Source organism: Cryptomeria japonica, chromosome 5 (genome assembly GCF_030272615.1).
Source record: "Cryptomeria japonica chromosome 5, Sugi_1.0, whole genome shotgun sequence".
Classification (NCBI taxonomy): Eukaryota; Viridiplantae; Streptophyta; class Pinopsida; order Cupressales; family Cupressaceae; genus Cryptomeria; species Cryptomeria japonica.
Window position 1 is genome coordinate 365,584,495 of NC_081409.1, and position 20,840 is coordinate 365,605,334.

The 20,840-nt window shown below is 35.9% G+C and overlaps 1 protein-coding gene and 1 long non-coding RNA gene across 5 annotated transcripts in view; both read left to right on the forward strand.

Annotated features, from left to right (window-relative positions):
- The window catches only part of LOC131034768 (transcriptional elongation regulator MINIYO), a 148,808-nt gene extending 147,582 nt beyond the window's left edge, over positions 1 to 1,226 (forward strand). For all 3 annotated transcript variants that reach the window (XM_057966353.2, XM_057966372.2, XM_057966383.2), the window contains exons 9-10: positions 577 to 789; positions 892 to 1,226. In XM_057966353.2, the coding sequence (XP_057822336.2) occupies positions 577 to 789; positions 892 to 1,083 (405 nt within the window). In that variant the 3' untranslated portion in view covers positions 1,084 to 1,226. The remainder of the gene's footprint in view (positions 1 to 576; positions 790 to 891) is intronic.
- Positions 1,227 to 1,331: 105 nt separating this feature from the next.
- Positions 1,332 to 11,903, forward strand: LOC131876344 (uncharacterized). Of its 2 annotated transcripts, XR_009372621.1 has the most exons (3): positions 1,332 to 1,509; positions 11,224 to 11,285; positions 11,619 to 11,903. It is a non-coding gene; the product is annotated as an uncharacterized LOC131876344 (long non-coding RNA). The 2 variants fall into 2 exon arrangements; XR_009372620.1 differs by lacking the exons at positions 11,224 to 11,285; positions 11,619 to 11,903 and adding an exon at positions 1,765 to 1,972.
- The last annotated feature ends 8,937 nt before the right edge of the window (positions 11,904 to 20,840 follow it).

Here is a 20,840-nt window from a genome sequence, read left to right on the forward strand (position 1 = left end):
GAATGGTACTTATGATTTTTGGTTGAACAGTTTGTATCCTTTTGTATACCTTTGATCTTAAATTTTTTTAATGCATGTGTGTTCACAGAAGTTTATCTATTTCAGTTACATATGCAAGTTAATTTCAAACCAAGGTGTTCTTTCGTAGCATCCTGCTACATTTACATAGCTAATACAACCAAGGTGTCCCTAGGGCTGGGATCATCTCAGCTGTACTTGGGATGAACCCAGGCTCAGAGATGTACCCTGGATGAACCTAGGCAGTACCCAAACCAGAAGCACAGGTTTACAATCATGTCTATGTTTTGTGTTCCATGCTCAAAAAGCTACTCATCCCTGATTCATCTAATCAAACTAGATCATGATGCCAAGTAAAATTTCGCTAGCTTTGTCTCATTTGTATTCTGTTATAAGCAGTGTCTGATTATTTTGTTAGACTTACATGTGCAACATCACAATTTATAAAATGGTGAGAATTTGCATATCATTGTTTTTTGTGTATTGCAAGACCACATTCTTTGTAACTTGGGTCTAATATGAACAATATTTTTGATTAATAAATTATTTCATCTGCAGGAGCATGAGAAGATAATTGAAGCATATGTGTTTTCATGGGTTTCTGGTAATCTTGATAAAGCTGCAGCTCGTATGGCCGTTACATTCTCTTTGGCTTTGCATCATATTGCAGCTTTTATTTTCTCAGAAATTAATAAAGATGAAAAGCTATTATTAAGGAAAAAGCTAGCCAGAAGTCTCATACTTGGTTCTTCTCGAAAGCCACACCATCAGGTATTCTGTTTTTTCTAGTGTTCATTTAATGGGATCTGATCTGAAACAAATAGTTTTGTAAGATGGATTGGGAATTAAAATGATTCGAACCTTATATATCAGGCAAGATTGCTGCATTTGATTCAGTATGATTTCTCCAATCATTTCCAAGAATATGGTAATCTTAAAAATGAGTCATCTGTGAGCATGGAGGAGACAACAAGGAGGTCCAAACTGCTGTCAGAAGCATGTGAAGGAGATCCATTGCTTTTGGCTGAAGTACAAAAATTACAAGCAGCTGCACTAGCAAAATGAATGTGAACCCTTGGGATGTAACTTTTGCGAATGACATCACAGCTTTGTGAAATTTATCTTTATGAGATCTATTTTGGCAAATTTATGGGAATATAGAGTTCAAAATGCGAGACATCCTACAAATGGAAAATGCTCTAACAGCAGGCATGTCCACCTTACTCTGCACTCTCAATTTTTACTCCTTGAAGTTCGTTTAATTCCTATTTGATTTCAAAGCAAAGATTAATGAAATTGATATCATATAGTGCAGTAAGAAGTCAGAACTTCCTGAAGAATAGCTTGATATTTCAGTGGGGCATCTGCAATACATTTAGGACCTCCATGAAGGTGAGAGGAAATTCAGAAGAAAGACCAGAAATTATTAACTTTTGAGCAATCACTATGCTAGTAACATCTGTCACGGATTTGGATTTAACATCTGAAGTGGTGAGCTTTCTGTAGAACATTGGGTCGATCAGTCAGAATTTTTTCCCTTTTACTAGCATTAGCCATTATGCCTACTAGTTCCAAAAGAAAAATGGAGGAACTATACATCTCCTATAATCTAAATAAGCAATGTACTCTGGTTGCATTTATCCATGCCATTTCATGTTAGTTTAGATTAGCCTGTTAGGTATACCAATAACTCTTTGTAAGCATGTTACATGATTGTCTGCTGATATTTATATGTGCAATAATCAGGACAAAATCAACAGAGATATTATTGTCAGCATCATGGGCTCTTTAGCCATGGTTAATACAAATGTTTAACGGCCGCAGATGAGAAGCATGTAATGTCCCCAATTGTAACTTACTCTAATTTGCCCTAGAATCTGTAAATTGTCAACTTTATATCTTGAATTTGAGCCAGAATAGAGATAAGCATATAAACTGCTGTTTAATGTATTTATTCCGAGTCTGCAAATTCTGATTTTCGAATGCTTCTGATTCTCTTTCTTCAATGCTGATTACTTGCTTTACTTGTTTGCTTTCCTCCCCTAAAATAACCTTTAAATGGAAGGTTGTGTCCCTTCCTGCGGTCACCCTTCCTTCAAGGGTGGTGCCCCTTCAAATACCTATCCAAATCGCTGTTGTTAGCAATAATGAAATTACTGTCTTCAATTATTATTAGGATCTCTGCTTTATTTAGGATGATATCCCTGTTTTATAATTAATGATTGCTGCCCCTAACAACTGACTGATTTATAAAGTAGTCGCTGCCTTATACAATTTCCTAACATTGAGCTCTGCCTTTTTGAGGTAATCGCACCTTTCTATCCTTAATACACGCCCAAGTCATTATTCTGAAGGGGGGTCGGCCCTAAAGCAATTTAATCTAGTTTAAAACACAATCAGGTTGGCCAAGTCTAATTTTAGTTATCTTGATTGGAGTCAGCCCTCCTTGATCACCCCAAGTGTTAATTACCTTTATGCTGGATCGGTCCCTTACATTTATTTAATCATCCCTACTTAATCATATAAATCTGAGACTGGGTTTAAACTGCTGCGACTGGGGTTTATGACTACTGTGACTAGGGTTTTAAACTGCTGTGACCAGGGGGCATGACAGTCCACCCTTCCTCAAAATTGCTTGTCCTCCAGCAATAGTTGAATGATCATGGAGTCTAATTCATAATCTACCTTTCGCTGCACTACACTGATATTATATCAAGTTGTAATATTAAGACAAGTTTTCTCTCATCTTTCCTTTCTCGTCACATGAAAATATTGTTAAGCATTACATATCATAGACACACATGGAGTAAACATGCTGGAAACACATCAGGTATGAACCAACACAGAGCATACACATAAAAACACGAAGCATACACATGGATACATGTAAACACGGAGCATACATGCAAAGGCACATATTGTTAGATCGCTTCTCATTGACTAGAATGCATCCATAGATTTACCCTAGTACTCCAACACATTAGGATTTGGAATCAACTTGTTTATGCAAGGAAACAACAATTTCAACAATAATATGCTCAATTTATCATTAATGGTTTAAGAAATAATGAGCATTTAGTGAATAAGCAGATTATGATAAACATTATGACTAGCTAATTATCCTATAACGAATCATTGCTTAGTTCGGTAGGAAACTCGAAAGGGTGTCAGTAAACTGCCCAACCCAACTAAGCCCGAGAGCATGTCACATCCAAATCATGGCCATTCGCCTCACATCCCACAAGCGGCAGGCATGTCCAACTATAACCAGTTCCATCCCTTGGGGTAATCAATTCATCACTTGGCCCACAAGAGGTAGGAACGTCCAACTATGACCTGTTCCATCCCTTGGGGTAATCACTTCATCACTTGGCCCACAAGAGGTAGGAACGTCCAACTATGACCAGTTCCATCCCTTGGGGTAATCACTTCATCACTTGGCCCACAAGAGGCAGGAACATCCAACTATGACCAGTTCCATCCCTTGGGGTAATCACTTCATCACTTGGCCCACAAGAAGCAGGAATGCCCAACTATGACCAGTTCTATCCCTTGGGGTAGTCAATTCATCACTTGGCCAATAAGAGGCAAGAACATCCAACTATGACCAATTCCATCCCTCGGGGTAATCAATTCATCATTTGGCCCACGAGGTAGGATCATCCAACTATGACCAGTTCCATCCCTTTGGGCAAATGTTGTTAGCCATTCATTGAAGTTAACAAGTTTTTCTGGGCTTTTTTCATGTTAACTACCAGTTTGAGTGGTAAACTCACTAAAAGTAGAAAACACAAGTTTTCAAACTGGCCTGCAATTCTATCTTCTTCCGAAGGATGCTCCAGATCACCCCATCTTAAATAACCCTGCACGCAAGCTCACAATGTTCCAAAATTGATGAGAACTGACATATGTACAGGGAGGAACTCCTTGACTAATCTTCCTTGACTGAAATGGAGAAAAACCGACCTAATATTTGGACCACTGATGGTTAATGTTGCTGCTATATGAAGAATAATCTGTCTGCAGGTAATGTATGTAACTAATTATCAAGAAACTCTGGTCCAGGCCATGTTTCCCGGTTCAGGAATTGCTGAAAACTCTTCTGGAAATGTTTATCAAATGGAGACTTTGCTGGAAATGTTTCTGACCTGTTGTTGGGCCGTTTTTGTTACCCCAGACGGAATTCAGGACAGTTTTTTTCCATTTTATGGCACCCAATTTGCTTAGAAATTGTTAAGACTTTATGATTTGAGGGAATATCTGAAATTCTATGTTTATTTTTTATTTTAGAATCATGTGATTATTATTCGATCTTTTTGTTGTGGTCTATTTGATAGCTTATTTATTAAGGTCTATTAATTGAGGTTTAGATTGTTCTCATATGGCATTTTGAGTGGGCTGTCAAAGTTCTCTTGTACTATACTATTGTATGATATGACTGATCAAAGTATTATTTAATTTTGCTTTTGCACACTTCATTCTTTCCTCAATATATGCTCATATGTAGCTTTTATTTTACTGCAACTTTAGGCTTGTGAAATTAACATTTTATTTGATGGCGAGGCTTTCCCTAAATGACACTACAGTTGTCATTTCATCACAGATAAATCTCTATGTAATGTTGTGCCATATAAATGGAGACACTAGCAAGTCCTAAAAATCTCATAGCAGACAGCCATCCTCCGGTTTGTTCTTGAATTTAAGGATCCAAATGACATTAGATCTGCTCCATGTTATGATTTGACAAGCATTTGGATAAACTAGATGAATTGAACTAATCGAATGAATTGGGACCAACAGCCTCAATAGCTAAATGGGCAAAACTGGATTGTGCATTGGCCTTACATATTTTTCTTTTTGAATTAGCTGTTTTGAGCATCAATTTTTGTTTTCAAAGAGTTTGCGATTTCATTTTTCCAAGAATGAGCCTGTTCGGCTAGTTATCTTTCATATCACCCTGGTATATATTTTACCAATACAGAAATGTATTTTTCATCCATCGTCAAATTTTATTATTACCACTGGTCATCTTGTGCTTCAGTACAACTCTTTCTACTAAGCAATTCATACTAGAATAAGTGCTTCTTAGAGTTTCAATGATGGTGATGGTGACTAAGGCAGGTGGGTCTAAGGAGGAATGGGGGAGGCAGGGGCAATCTGGAGGATTGCAATTTTTTTCCAGATTTCAGGAATGTTTATTGAAATAATGTAGAAAAATAAAATAAAAATAAATAAAATAAATGAAATATATTCAAACATTACATTGGGTTTTATTTTAATTGTTATATTGTTTTTGATTAAAGCAAAATTAGGTTTTGAGGGGATCCAAAACCCAATACAATCAGATTTTCAAAGGATCTGGAACCCACAACCAGAAAGTTGTCCAAACATAGGGAACATGAAAGCACAGACAACCAAGGAAAAAAGATTGCAAAAAGAACAACTTGCAGCCAGCCACCCTAAAACAAGGCTGCAAAAAGGACAGCTTACAACCAGCCTAAAATCAGTCCCCGAACAAGAACCATCAAGATTTACATTTAGAGCTATTCTTGTGGGAGCGGAGAGTCATGTCAAAAAAAGGCTTAGAGAACTCTGCTTTCTTGCCCTTAACAGATATCCAACCCTCTTCCACTTGCGCTGCCATGTCATGCCAAACCAGCGTCCCATTTTCCTGTGAACGAAAGCCATCAACCACAGTCACAGAATAATCATCTGTCTTCCTCCTTGAAGGCATGGCCTTATTAGAAAGGCCACCTGAGTTAATTGTTGGAGCGTTATCACCATATTTAGCATCCCGAGACCCATTCACTCTCACAATAGGGGTTGTAGCAACAACCACCCCACCATTTGTGACATCCGGAGAGGATGCCCTAAGATCTTGAGATTCCAAAGCAACAACCTCAGAAAAACTTCTAGGTGGTTCAAATTTCTTCTCAATCGTATAATGTTGATGAGAAGCGCCTTTCCACCAAGTGGCCGCCATAGCCTTCTTCTCAAAACCACAATGCGCAACCGCATGACCAGTTTTAAAACATCTTCTACATTTGAAGGGAATCGCTTCATAGTCCAAAGATTGGACCCAAGAACCTTTAGAAAATTTAAGTAAAATCTCAGCATGCAACCCTTTTGAAACATCCAAATCAAGCAAAGGTGGAGTGGAAAATATCAAAAAAATCATCATCCACCATCAAAAAATCTCCAAGGGCTTCACCTACTTCCTCTAAAAGACAATCATTCCATAAATGGAGGGAGAGAATAGGAAGCTGAACCCAAATCAGAATCTTATTAAACATTTCAGTAGAAGGGTTGAAATCAGAGTGCCAAGGCTTAATCATTAACAAAAATCTATCCTCCCAGTTAAAAAAATGGTCACGTAATATTTTGTTTCTGTTCTGAGCATTATTAAACTTAGCAACAAAAAACCCCTTAGCCATGGGGAAGATTTGAACTTTACCAGTAATAAGAGACTCCCAATGTTCTGAATTCCAGGTGTGCAGTTGAGGGAGGGAAGACCAAAAACCCCTAAACCGACAGATCACACCATGCAAGGAGAGAATAGAAGCATTATGAACAATTTCCTCTGTCGCATCTTCCTTCAGATTAACAGAGATGGTATTGGCAATAGGAATGAATCCACCATATGACTATCTACCAAGCTGTGATCTCAGGGCCCCACCCTACCCAACAGACACACTCACGTTCGACATCTTGCTAGAAGGCCACACACCCTGCAAACCAACGGTATTGGGGCAGGAGGAAACAACTGCATCGCCCACCGGGGATTGCCCTTGCCACCCAAGCCACCCAAATCCCTCGCAGGAACGACAGAGGCCAAGGGCTGAGAAGTGCCATTGTTGCTAGATTTTGAAAACCCCCCCCTGGGTGGGAAGAGCCGCAACTGTGATTTCAATTGTTATATTGTTATTAATGGCTATTTAAAAGTTTATTTTCGAGTATTCAGTATATGGGTTGTTGATTCATTCTAGAACACAAAAGGATAAAATTATCTTTTTTTTTAAAATTGATAAATAAGTTTACAATCATAGCTATGCTTCTTATTGTCATTGTTATCATCATCGTTGGATAGGTTGCACTATAACTCATTTAACTCAAAAAATATAATTCAAAAGAGCTCACAAATGACAAGTCACAACTTCAAATTCTAATTACTATCATTGAAAGTAAAAAATCTCCCATGCCGCAAATAATTGCTCAATATTTTATAGTTAGGTAGGAATATTAATGCATCCATTTGGTGCATTTTATTTTTTAAGGTAGCCAATCATTTGAGACTTTTTTTATTTTATTTTATTCATATTTCTATAGTTCCAATTTTTGCATGTTTTCTTAGAATTGAAATAATAATATTTAGCTCTTTTCTTATTGGTGTATTCTGCAAACAGTCATCGCAACAAATGTATTTTCTTGAATTATTTAGTCAAAAAATTAAACCATCCAAAATGTCAATAAATTTTTTTGGTCTCCTTCATAACGATAAATGCCCCTTCAAATCCACAAAAATCTACCAAAATCTTATCTCATTCAGTGAAATCCAACAAAATCTGAATAAAATATTGTTTGCTAGCATATATTTTCGTGACAAATGTCATCTCATTCAATGTATATTTATTACACTTTTTGACAATTGTATATATATTGAATACAAAGAACTATTTGTATTGTACATTTTACTGTACATGTACTTGTCACATTTAATTTTCTCCAGAAACATCCTCATAGCTAATTTTGTCTAGAAACATCCTCTCTTGGTAAGTTTGATTTTATTTTGGGTTGGAAACTATGCATTGATTTTGATGGATCGTTGCACATAGAGAAATTTAATAGTGGTCATCTATTTTCTTCTCATTTTGCATTGTCCTTGTTGAGTTGAAAGGGGTAAATCCATGAGATTTAAAAAATGGTGCTAGAAGAAGCTTGTCATTCTAGTCAATCATATCCTAAGGATGACCACTAGAGGCAAATCAAATGAAGAGTTTCTTTGAAGGTTTCATTGCTCCAACACACTTACAATAGTTAAAGTAAATCCTCTAAGAGTGTGGATCAATGATTACAAGACCCCCTTTGTCTTTTGGTTGTATACAATGTGGTCGAGATTGTAATGTCCCTGCTAGTTAGGGATCACTATCCTGCAAAACAAATTGTTAGAACACACACACACACACACACACACACACACACACACACACACACACACACACACACACACACACACACACACACACACACACACATATATATATTCCAAATTGCCACTGAATTTTAAAATACTTAATTACATAATCATCATTTAATCTAAGAAAAAGGATATGAATGCCATACAAAGTATGTCCTTAGGCGGTCGTGAAGCTCGCCTTCTTGGAACCTATCTTGGTTCCAAGCCCTCAGGAAGTCGAAGGTGAATTCGACTCTTGTTTTGAATGTAATTTCTTACATCCAAGCCCTCCAGGAAATCAAACGTTATTTCGATTCCCGTCTTGGATGCAACCTCTTACACCCAAGCCCTTCAAGGAAGACCATGAGTCATTCCTTGCCTTGGGTGATGCATCCCATCACCTAAGTCCTCGGAGTGGACCGGCCAGATCCATCTCCTCTTGGTTGACTCTAATCAACCAAGCTCTTCATATGCATATCAATAATCAGTATATACTGCCCTAGGGATTAGCATAATCCCTCCCTTAAACTAAGGAAGTTTCCTTCCTGTAGTTTCCATCATGAGATAATATATTTATGCCTTTCATTAATATTTTCATATATTCACATTCCTGATTTAACAAGTATTTCTTCCATATATTCCTTAAAACATTCATTATCCCATATGCACATATATTTTAACTAAGCATTGACATTTATTCCTTGATATTTGAAATCCTTTCATTAAAGCATTTATTAATATGAATATTATATATTCATTAACTACATTAATTATTCCCCTACATTACCTATCTAACATATTAATGCATTTATTATGATATTCGTTATTTACATCCATTAATTATTTATATTATAATATTGATTATTTGCATCCCTTTAAAATATACAATAATTAACATTAACAATGACCTTGCCTACATTCCATGACATCTACCTATTACTTAATTACGTCCCTAGTATGTGGGAATATTAATCCTTACCTGTTTGCTTGCAGCCGAATCCCTGTTCGCACTCCTCTCCTCTGTGCCTCTCCCTTTTTGTTTCTTTTCCTTGCGTGGCTGCTTCCCTTTATATCTTGTGAAGGGATGTGAACCTCCACGATCCCCTTCCACACCAAGGGGTGCGGTGGTAATCATAGCCCATGCTGCGATTACCATCGCACCTCTTGGTGTTTAAATATAATAATATTAAATCTGCTTTAATATGTAATGCTTTGCTTTTATTTTCTTTAATAATATTAAACATAATACTTTTTGTTTTATTTGTTATATATTAAAATCACACTTCTTTCAAAATATATGATATTTTAATTAATTTTTTCCTTATTATATAAATGTATTTCCTTTTTAATATAATACTTATTATATTAAATGTATTTCCTGTATTTAATATAATATTTATATATTTCTTTTTTTTAATAGAATACTTATTTTATCGTATTAGTCATGTATTTACAATAATCTTAATATTATTTACATAACTTTATATCAGGGGCTGATGCGAGTTTATCACAGAGATGTGGAAGAAGAACCCTTCTTGTTCTCCCATTTGACCCTTTAAAAATTCCCATTAGCTATTTTGGTTGGTTATTTTAATAATTCTTATATATGTTTATTTATTATGTATATTAATTAACTATAATCACATATTAACATATAAATTGTATTTTATAAGGTGATAATGAAATTTGTGAACATTATTTAGTCTTGCTACCAAGGTCATGAAAAGTGAGTATAGTATAAATTAAAACATGATTATATGTATACACTTATAATGAGATAATTAAATTTTAATATAATTAATCTGTTAAAATTTAAGTTGATTTTGGTTAACAATTATTTTAATGAATACTAATTGTGAATAAAATAAAATATATTTAATTATGTTTAATTTAAAAATCCAGATTATCAATATCTAATATTCATCCTTGTATATTTATATTATTAAATGAGGTATATGTGAAATTTTTAAATATTTTATTTCTTTTAATATAGTTAATGTGATTTTTTGTTTTAATATATTATTGGGAGATGTATACATTTATGGACATAACACTTTTACATTTTAATTTTTTTTTCTACAATTAATAGCACATGTTTTTTAATATAGATAAATGTTATATGATAAGCACAAGATTGGACTTTTCTAACACTATAATTCTAAATTAACATTGAATTGAGCTGTGGGTGTGGTCGGAAGCATTAGAGATTGCATTTTCATAAATTGTTCACAACGTTGTAGATTCAGGATGTCATCTAATAATATTTCTAACAAACCTTGCCTCTGGCATCGTCAATACTGAGAAAAGAGAAAGGCTCTGCCCATTCATGGATTTGATTTTCTGCCAGATTACAAACCTCGGCCTCCTAATCTTTGCCCTGATTTAAATTATCTTTAGTGTTTGGATCCGAGTGCATGTCTTAGTACTTTCAACAAAATTGACAGTAATGATCTTTATTATTAAATTTAGAATTTGGTAAAATCTCCTCATTGATAAGTACTATTTAGATGCTACGAGGAGCTCCAAACGCTGCAATATACAAGCACAATGATTTACAAGTTGAACAAAAAATAAAGCATTTATTTGAAATTGAAATACTTTATTTAGGTTCACAAGAGACACTGTAAGATTTAGGGGGACGAAAGAGATTTTTTAACACCAAAGTTTTTTGTAGCTCGGCTGGCATTTGTTTTAGATATATATATTTCAACACCAAATTTGATTGGCACTTTCAACACCATACATATATATCTTTGTTTTCGAGGCTTTGGAACTCTACTATTTTTCAAATCTTTCCGATGCAATAAGCGCTTCTAATAATTGTACAAGTAGAAACTACAGAGTATGAAGTTTGTCTTGGATCTAAGCAAAGTTTTTCCACCCTTTATATACAAAAATGCCCTTTAAACATCCATGCAGCAGACAATGCGGGTGGTTGGTGTTTGCACTTTTTGCTAAATATTTGACATTATCCGCCTTCACAGTCAGGTCTATTTCTTCGCTCTGCTAAACAATATTCCTATCTTTTGCAGACTTGTTGAAGAGCTTACTTTCTGTTTGAAGTGGTGATCTTGCAGAAATAGAGAGAAAAGAGGTATGAAAACTACTTTCAAACTGTTTTCTCTACCTTGACGCTCAACTTTCACTAAGATCCCATCCTCTTCATCGGCTATAGCCATAATAACTTGATACGTACGATCCTTTCTTAAAAACTCATTTCGTAAAACTCTTTTTACTGCATGAATGATCGGCCCGAGACTAGTCTTGAAGAGAGGCCTCTTCCAGAAAAGCCATTTGTCTTCGTTGTTTATTACATTTTATTGTATCAAAACCCTACTTAAAACTTGAAAAGAAACCAGGTGTTTCTCATCATAGCTCTGGGAAAAAATCTCACACAAAAAAAATGTTCATTGCATCGTTTCTGCAGGCCGTAGTAAAGAAAGAGTCAGGCAGGCTTTTGTGGAAGAAATTAAAATACACCTGCACCCGCAGAGCCAATACGAAGAAGCCCCTTCGAAGAGTTACACTGGTCAACTTAAATTAACCTTATCTCGCATCAGTTCTTCTATCTCCCCACCAATGGTCTATGCATTGTAGTTGTTCTTTTATATCTGATAGCGAGTTTATCATTATACTTGTTATTGGCTTCAATTTGTGGGTTTTCAATATATTCGTTATTGGCTTTAATGCTTTTATTCTTTTATATATGATTATGGGCTTCGCATTATATCTGTTATTGTTTTCAATTTTGTTTTCTTACACTTTGCATTGTGTTTATTGCTTTCTATACGGTGGGAGATTTAAATGATATTTGCTCGTCTTTAATGTTTGAGTTTGCATAGTTTAAAAAATAGTTTTTCTTCCAAATTTAATTAATTAATTTCTTGATAAGTATGGGAAGTTTATTTTACTTTACAAAAATAATGCTAGTTCAATTACGTTTATCGTATTTCAGTTTATGTAAGAGTGTACAAGGTGGTAACCAATAAATGCGTTTACTTTCTCTCACCAAAATGAGATTGTCCAATTATTGGGCCAATTGATTCAACTACAACAACACACGTCTTCTGTTTTCATTCTCCATCTGCTGAAGAATCTTTGAGGTCAATTTGAGGTGAAGAATTCCTCCAAAATGTTTATAGCTCAACATACTACTCAGATGTCATTTCATGTTTCCTGTCAAACTGTATGGACTTGGTTCAGAACCCAAATATTGTGGAAAAGTTAGCAGATTCATATGTTCAAGATTATTTTGCTCCTTCAATTGGATACAATGCAACCATCAATGCTACCATCAATGCTACCATCAATGCTTATGATGCAAGAAACCATGAAGGTCTTTTGGGGGTATATTCTCGCATGACACAATAGCACTATGTGATGCAACTTCTTGTGTTTACAATGTTGTAAAAGTTGCTGTGAACACACATGCGTTGAAGGAACACATCATCCATTTGGGCCATGATCTGACAATGAAGTCAACAAATGTCTTCAAGGCATTGATATTTTTATACACACATAACAACTGCACTTTCCATGCTTGCTTCCGAAGCATCTACTTAATTTGTAGTTACACCACTATCATGTACATGTTTATGCTTCACTATTATACCATCTAAACTATATACATCTCCATGTTTACTAGTATCAATAAATTTCAGTTCTAGCCCTAAGTCATCTTCTTAGTAAAGTTTAGATTTAAATGTGTCATTCTTATTTCTCACGTCTTTTTGCACTATTTATCAAACTATTTCAGATGTACATGTATGGAAATGCAAAATTAGTAATCGCAATCATGAACCCTATTTGCTTTAACTTGAAGAGTGGTTGATCTCATCATGTTTGCAATCTTACAATATGTAATAAACTTAACATGCCAGTTATGTAATATGTTATTGGAAATATAGAAGAACAAGTTATCATTTTGTTTGTAGAAAAAAAATTTAACTTGAGTAATAGTTGATGTCATAATGTTCTTACTCTCCCATTATGTCAGCCTTAATATGTCACTTATGTAATGTGTGAATGAAAATATTTTGAACATATTGTTTTCATACCAAATACTAAACTGCTATACATTAATGTACTACGTTTTCTACAAGGCATCGATATCCAATGTGCACATAATAGTACAAAAGTGCAAAATACAAAAGGATGGTTGTCCCTGTATATCACAATAACATGCCATTTGAGTTAGTTGCGCTCTTTGTAGAAATGTGAATTGTATTTGTCATGCTAACCATAGTGAAGGACACTCCTCTATTCATTTTTTTATTGACTTGCAATGTAGTACTTTTCTACTGGTTCTTTTCATGGGCCATTGTACAATGAATTGCAAAACAAGGACATTAATGGTACAACAAGCATCTCCCTAACATCGCCTAATGAAATTTGTGTAAATGGCTTCCAGAATCGAAATGAAAATGTCAAGAGTTTACTTAAATAATCAAGCTATGAGGAGTACAATGAAGAATAACAATCTTCTCAGAAGCTGAAACTGAGTTCAAAGAAGTCCACATATTGTACAATGCAAAAGCGATATCAAGGTGTAAGAAGGCGTCCATGAGGTCGCTATGTTGCAGAAATTAGAGACCCCATATCTAAGCGACGATAATGGTTTGGAACATTTGATACAGTTGAAGAGACTGCCACTGCCTATGACAGAGCTGCTACAACCTTGAAAGGAATTAGAGGATCTAGAAATCTTGACTATATCAGTTCAACTACATGCAACCTCTTCGAACGGAGTCCTATGTCATCTTTCTCAAAAGAATCCAATTACAATGTACAAGGAAACTGCAATAGTTGCACAAGTCAACATTTCATTCCATATCTTGATTGTCCTTCCAAAACAAACCATGTTGTTCCCTCGATGACTACTGAGCCTATTCACGAAATTCCTGTCTCCTATCCTAAATCCATTGTGCATAATACCATTGACATTGACAATGTCACAAAAATGAATGAAACTGGTAATTGCATACTGTCAACTGATACTTTTGACTTCTTTCTATCAAATGCTTCCCACCATGCAGCGAAAAATACATCTACAATGAATGCTTCTCCAATTATTGGCTTGTTGGACCAAATCGTCCACAAATACTTACCATTGTCAAATGTTGATGACATTAATGAAGGCAAAGGCAAGAATTATGCAGATCATATTACCTCTAAATGCTTGCAAAATTCTATTGCTCCACCTCATTTCTCATCTCCAGCTATAGAAAAAGTACCACACGCAGATTCTCAGTCTCTATATCCGGAGGAAATCAGCGGCATGAAACATAATTCCACATGATTTGTCTAGTTTTCATAATTGCTGTTCACTAACTCAAATCACTAACAATTTCTTGTGCTCCTATATTGTAGACAATGTTCAAGGTTCTCTTCAACCAACTGCTCTATGCCATAAAACAAACATACTTCCTACCTAGGTCAATACAGTTGGGGAGATTTCAAACGTGGGAGACATGTTGAACAATTACCACTTCAATAATAACAAATCAATTGAAAGTCAGTGGAATGACTATTATTTCTTGAAACAAAAAGCTCCTGCCCTGCCCTGAAAAAGAAAACAGTGTTGTCAGATATGTTCAGAAGTTGCTTTACAGGTGCAACAACTAAAGAAGGACTTGACAAATATAGAAGAAAACTTAAAGGATTTGACAAACTACAATGTTAAATTATGCACATATTTCCAACAGATTGTTCATCCTATAATGTCTTCACCTATGCAAATAAGTCCTAACTCCTCCTAATCTAGGTAAATGTCACAAAATGTGCAAATTCTTTCATAAGCCTCTCTTTGCAAAGATTTCCAGAAGTCAAATTTGTAAAGGACAAATTGTTTTGAGCCAAATCTTTGTTCTGATTTTAAGCTCTCTCTATGTATTATTTACTAATGCTTCAAGTTGGATTCTGTAAAAAAATCACTAAAAGAAGAAATAAATTGTAAGCAAATTATTCATGCTTTAATACATATAATAAGACCTAATATTAACTCAATTATAATAGGATCTCTACACGTTTGACATTAAAACAACTTTTCTCCATAGTTTCTACATTGCACTTGAAGTTACAAATATAGCTTATTACTTAATAATATTTGTAGCTCTCAACATTACCAAGTATTTAGGAACATAAAAATAATAAAAAAACAAAATTTGAAATCCAAAAACATTGTACCGACAATGTGAATTTCACAAATCCAACAAGACCAAGTATATATGAACACAAAAAAAGAATTAAAAAATAAAATTGAAATCCAAAACATTGTACTAACAATGTTGCAAATGCTCAAAAGGCAATTTTACTATACTACGCACTCAATACATATATTGCTTTCTAAATTGCTTTCAATATATATATAAAATTAGGAGCATTCCTCTTTACACATGCCACTTCCACTAACTAGATTTTTTTTTTTTGACACTTCCTAAATCTTACAATCCAATAATGCCAATGTAAGAGTTGAACAATAAAACCCTTTACTTCTTTCTATTATAAACTAACCAAACTAATGACAGGAACGACACTTTGCGTCTCTTGTTTATGGAGGTATCTGATGAATAATGATGAACAACAAATACCCTAACCGGTACTGGGGGGGGGGGGGGGGGGGTGAATCAATACATACAAAAACTTCTCTGCAACTTATCAAGTTAAAACAATGCTAATTGGTTGTCTTCATTACTGAACTTAACCATGGCAATATCGGTTAAACACAATAAGACTTCAGACAACATAAACTTGTAAAACTGAACACTTCAAATATCATTCAATACTTGATAACTACTTCACCCATAAACATATGCATGTGGTGTATCAACAATACCATAACCATTAGCTCTGCATGCATATGACTTAAACAAAGAATAATTAATCATCACATGAAAAATGCACAACTCATGACACATATTTTTCACGTGGAAACCCAAATGGGAAAAACCATGGTGGGGATGAATACCCACAAGATTGTTCTGAACTCTTTTGAAGCTCGCTCTGTTAGGAGCCTAGTCCGATTAAAGACTTTACAATAAGGTTCTGCTAGGAACCGATCTTGTTAAAGATCACTCGGTTAAGGGATGGCTATATACCCCGTTAAAGGTTGAAACCCTATTAAAGGTTACCTCACTAGAGGATTTAAAGAACTCAATGAACTTAAGTCACCTGGTTAGAGGATTTACAAGAAGCCTGTTAAAGCTACCCAGCAAAGGGATTTTCCTTCTGTTGAAATGGTTAGAAGACAAAAGGTAAAACTCTGATCTGATAACAACACTATATGCCAAGGCAGATCCTTTTCAGTTCCTCTACTCTGCAATCACACTCTGTAGTTATCTCATCACTCAGATACACACACAACTTTTGCCAACACTTACAATAACAAACATCATCGACCTTATAGACAACAATTAGGTCGGTAACATAAACCCTAAACCTTAAACCTTAAGCATCTTAGGTTTACAATTACAAGCAGTCCAATCTTGACCGTCCAAACACATTACATAGAATGAAACAATCTCAAACAGATCACAAGTCATTCTGCATCGTCCATTCTTCATCGCATATAGAAATCAGTAAACCATCACGATTTCTTCTCATACCGCTAAGAAGAATGTTCATTCCTGAGGTAGACATTTAATACAGTCGATCTTCACATGCAAGATCCTCAAGAAAATCCTTCACATGCACAAAATTGATGTGGCATCTCGATCTCATCCTTATTTCTTAGCTAACTCATCACATAATATCATCGGTTGCATCACACAAGCTAGATTGCCAAACCAGAAACCCTAAAGCTGAGACTACCAACCGGTAGTCACACTTAGTGAAACCCTGACACCGGTTCACTACATCTCTTCATACCGGTTCTCCAACTTGATCATCAATAACAACTTCTTCCAATCTTCATACCGGTTAACCTGTACTTATTGACATCAATGACAACATACTTTGTCACCGCTTCATCATATGCCAACAATCTCCCCCTTTGGCATTGATGGCAATACTCAATGTAGCATTGCAATTATAAACATCATAGACTAGTGCATCTAAAATATCTTCATCAAATATCTTCTCCCCCTTTGACAACAATGCCAAAGTGGAGGCACAAGCTTCCATACTCCACTATGCTGCTCCCCCTATGGAGTAGCATCCTTCAATACATCAATCCTGAAAGATTTGTCACTGTAATACCTGACTGATGTGGAACACACATCTTTAGTTTACTTCCTAAAGGGGCAAAACCCCTAATTCACCTCTCAAATAGGTAAATGTAGTCTTCGGTAAGGGTTTAGTGAATATGTCTGCTAGCTGCTCCTTACTGGAAACATGTTGTAATACAACCTCTCTGTTTTTAACCTTCTCTCTCAAGAAATGATAATTGAGATAAATGTGCTTAGTTCTAGCATACAATACCAGATTCTTGGAAATATTGATTGCACTAGTATTGTCAAAAAATATACTCACCGGTTCAGATATAGGTACTTTGAAGCCATTCAGTACATGCTTCATCCAAATTGCCTGAGTGCAGTTCATAAATGCTGCCACATTCTGCTTCAGCTGTAGACGGAGAAATACAACTCTGCTTCTTGCTTGTCTAGGAGACTAGTCTTCCACTAAGAAAGAACGCTCCACCGGTTGTGCTCTTCAGAACGCTCCACCGGTTGTGCTCTTCCGGTCGTCCACATTACCTGCCCAATCTGCATCGGTAAATACCTTGAGATTAAAATCACCATTGTATGGATACCACAATCCATAATCAACTGTCCCTTTTAGGTATCTAAGAATCCTCTTGATTGCTACCAAGTGGGATTCTCTTAGACTTTTCTAGAAATGAGCTACTATGCCCACTGCATGAGCAATATCTGGTATGCTGTGCACCACTAAGTGCAGCTTATCGATCATTGACCGGTACTCCTCATTCACCAACGTTGAATCATTTTCCTTAGTCAGTTTACAGCCGATCACCATTGGTGTACCAACCGGTTTTCTCTCCTCCATGCCAAAGGTCTTCAATACCTCTTTGACATACTTGGATTGGGTAATAAAGATACCCTCTTTCATTTGCCGAATCTGTAAACCAATGAAGAACTTTATCTCTCCAATCAGAGACATCTCAAACTCTTTCTTCATTTCATCTGCAAAAGCATGACTCATTTCATCATCTCCTCCAAAGATTATGTCATCTACAAATACTTCACATATCAGAATTTGATCACCTTCAGATTTCAAGTAGATGTTACTGTCCTCACTTGTTCTCTGAAATCCTATTTTCACAAGATGAGAGTGTAACTGTTCATACCATGCCCTTGGTGCTTGTTTCAATCCATACAGGGCCTTGTGTAATCTACACACCATGTTACTATCTTTTGATAAGGCAAACCCATCCAGTTGCTCAATATACACTTCCTCTTCTAGGATTCCATTCAAGAATGTAGACTTCATAGGAGCAAAGGTTTCTCCATAGTCTTCTCCCTCTTCCTGAGCATATCTCTTGCATACAAGTCTTGCCTTGTTCCTCACAACTGTGTCTTCTTCATTTAGCTTATTCTTGAAGACCCATTTGGTACCTATGACATTCTTGTGTTCTGGTCAAGGTACCAAGGACCATGTTGCATTCTTTTCTATCTGGTCTAGCTCCTCTTCCATTGCCTTAATCCAGTCTTCATCTGTAAGTGCTTCTCTAGAAGTCTTGAGCCCTAGTTCAGAAATCATGCAAGAGTTTTCTTTCATCTTTCTTCTTGTGAGTATCCCTGCATCCTTATCTCCTATGATATGCTTCAAATCATGATGTAGTTTCACTTATCTAGGAATGACTCTAGCTGGTTCTGCTTGCTTCTCCTCTTCTTCTTCACTTCTTCTTCTGCAGCTTCTATCGGTACAGGAACACTGAGGTCTTTACTTGTTTCTTTCTTAACCGGTTCCCAGAAGGCTATACCCGGTTCATCTTCCACTTTCTCACTGCAGGTTTCCTCAGGCTCCTCAGGGGATTCACCAACCCTGACATTGATACTCTCAACAATTTTCTGTGTTCTATTGTTCTAGCATTTGAGAGCTTTGCTCCTAGTGGAATATCCCAAAAATATTCCTTCATCACATTTAGCATCAAACTTGCTCAGATGCTCAGCTCTCTTGATGTAACACTTACTGCCAAATACTTTAAAATAGCTCATAGTGAGAGTCTTCCCGGTCCAATACTCATTAGGGGTTTTATTTTTACCTTTCTTGATGAGTACCCGGTTCATAGTATAGACTGCAGTGCTCATCACTTCTCTCCAAAAAGTGTGAGCAACCTTTCCTTGGATTAGCATTGTTTTGGCCGCTTCAACTACAGTCCTGTTATTCCTTTCTGTTATGCCATTTTGTTGTGGTGTCCTTGGGGCAGACAACTGCCTCTTGATACCGCTATCTACATAGTACTTGTTGAATTCATCAGAAGTGAATTCACCTCCTTGATCAATTCTTAGACATTTTATCTTTTGACCACTTTCCTTCTCTACTAATGCTCTAAAGGCTTTGAACTTTCCAAATGCCTCAGACTTGTCTTTCAAGAATGTGACCCACATCATTCTTGAGGAGTCATAAGTAAGAATCATGAAATACCTATCTCCTTGAATACTTCTAGTTTTCATAGGACCACACAAATCGGTATGCACAAGATCAAGTAAGTTTTCTGCTGAAAAAGACTTACCTTTGAAAGTTGAGGAAGACATCTTCCCAAGTCGACATTCTCTGCATAAAGCATTCTCCAGTTTGTTTAGCAAAGGCAATCCTCTTACTGCCATTATCTTACTAGCCTTTACAATATTATCAAAGTTCATATGACAAAGTATCCTATGCCATATCTAACTGTCATCAAACTTCGCCATCAAACACCGACTTATCTTGGCATTCACCTAAAACAAGTTACTTCTAGTCTGCTTACCGGTGGCAATAAGTTCACCACTCTTTCCAATTATACCGCAGACTCCACCTTTGAACTCCAAAACGAGTCCTTTATCATTTAGCTGAGCAACACTCAACATGTTATGCTTAAGACCTTCTACCCAGTAGACATCATTCGCATTGCTCTTTCCATTCAGTGAGATGGATCCTTTTCCTTTTACCAAGCAAGGTGCATCATTGCCAAATTTGACAACACCTCCATCATATTCTTCTAGAGACAAATTTTCTCCGATCACCAATCATGCGGTGAGAACAACCACTATCAATAATCCACTCATTAGAGTTGTCAATGCGAGAGGCAAGTGCTTATTTGTCAGACACTTCTTCCTTTACAACTACAAACACTATGTCCTCATTCTCTTCATCCTCAGATTCTTCATCAATAACACCTTCATCCACTGCAACAAGACAATTTCTTCTATTTTCTCCTTTATACTTTCTTAACCTCTTTGGTTTATCCTTATTGTCATTGTTAGGAAAGTTAACAACTATATGTCCTATCTTATTGCAGGAGAAACATTTTAAATGAAGCTTACCTCTGTATTTTTCAGTGCCTTTTGGAAGTCTCTTGGCAAGAAGAGCTTCAAACTCCATCAGAATCTCTTCATCATCCATACCTCTGCTTTGCATGGATTCATAACTGGTACTTACTTCTTTTCCTTTTCTGGTTGGTGCAACAGAAGCTCTAAAAGCCGACTCAGTC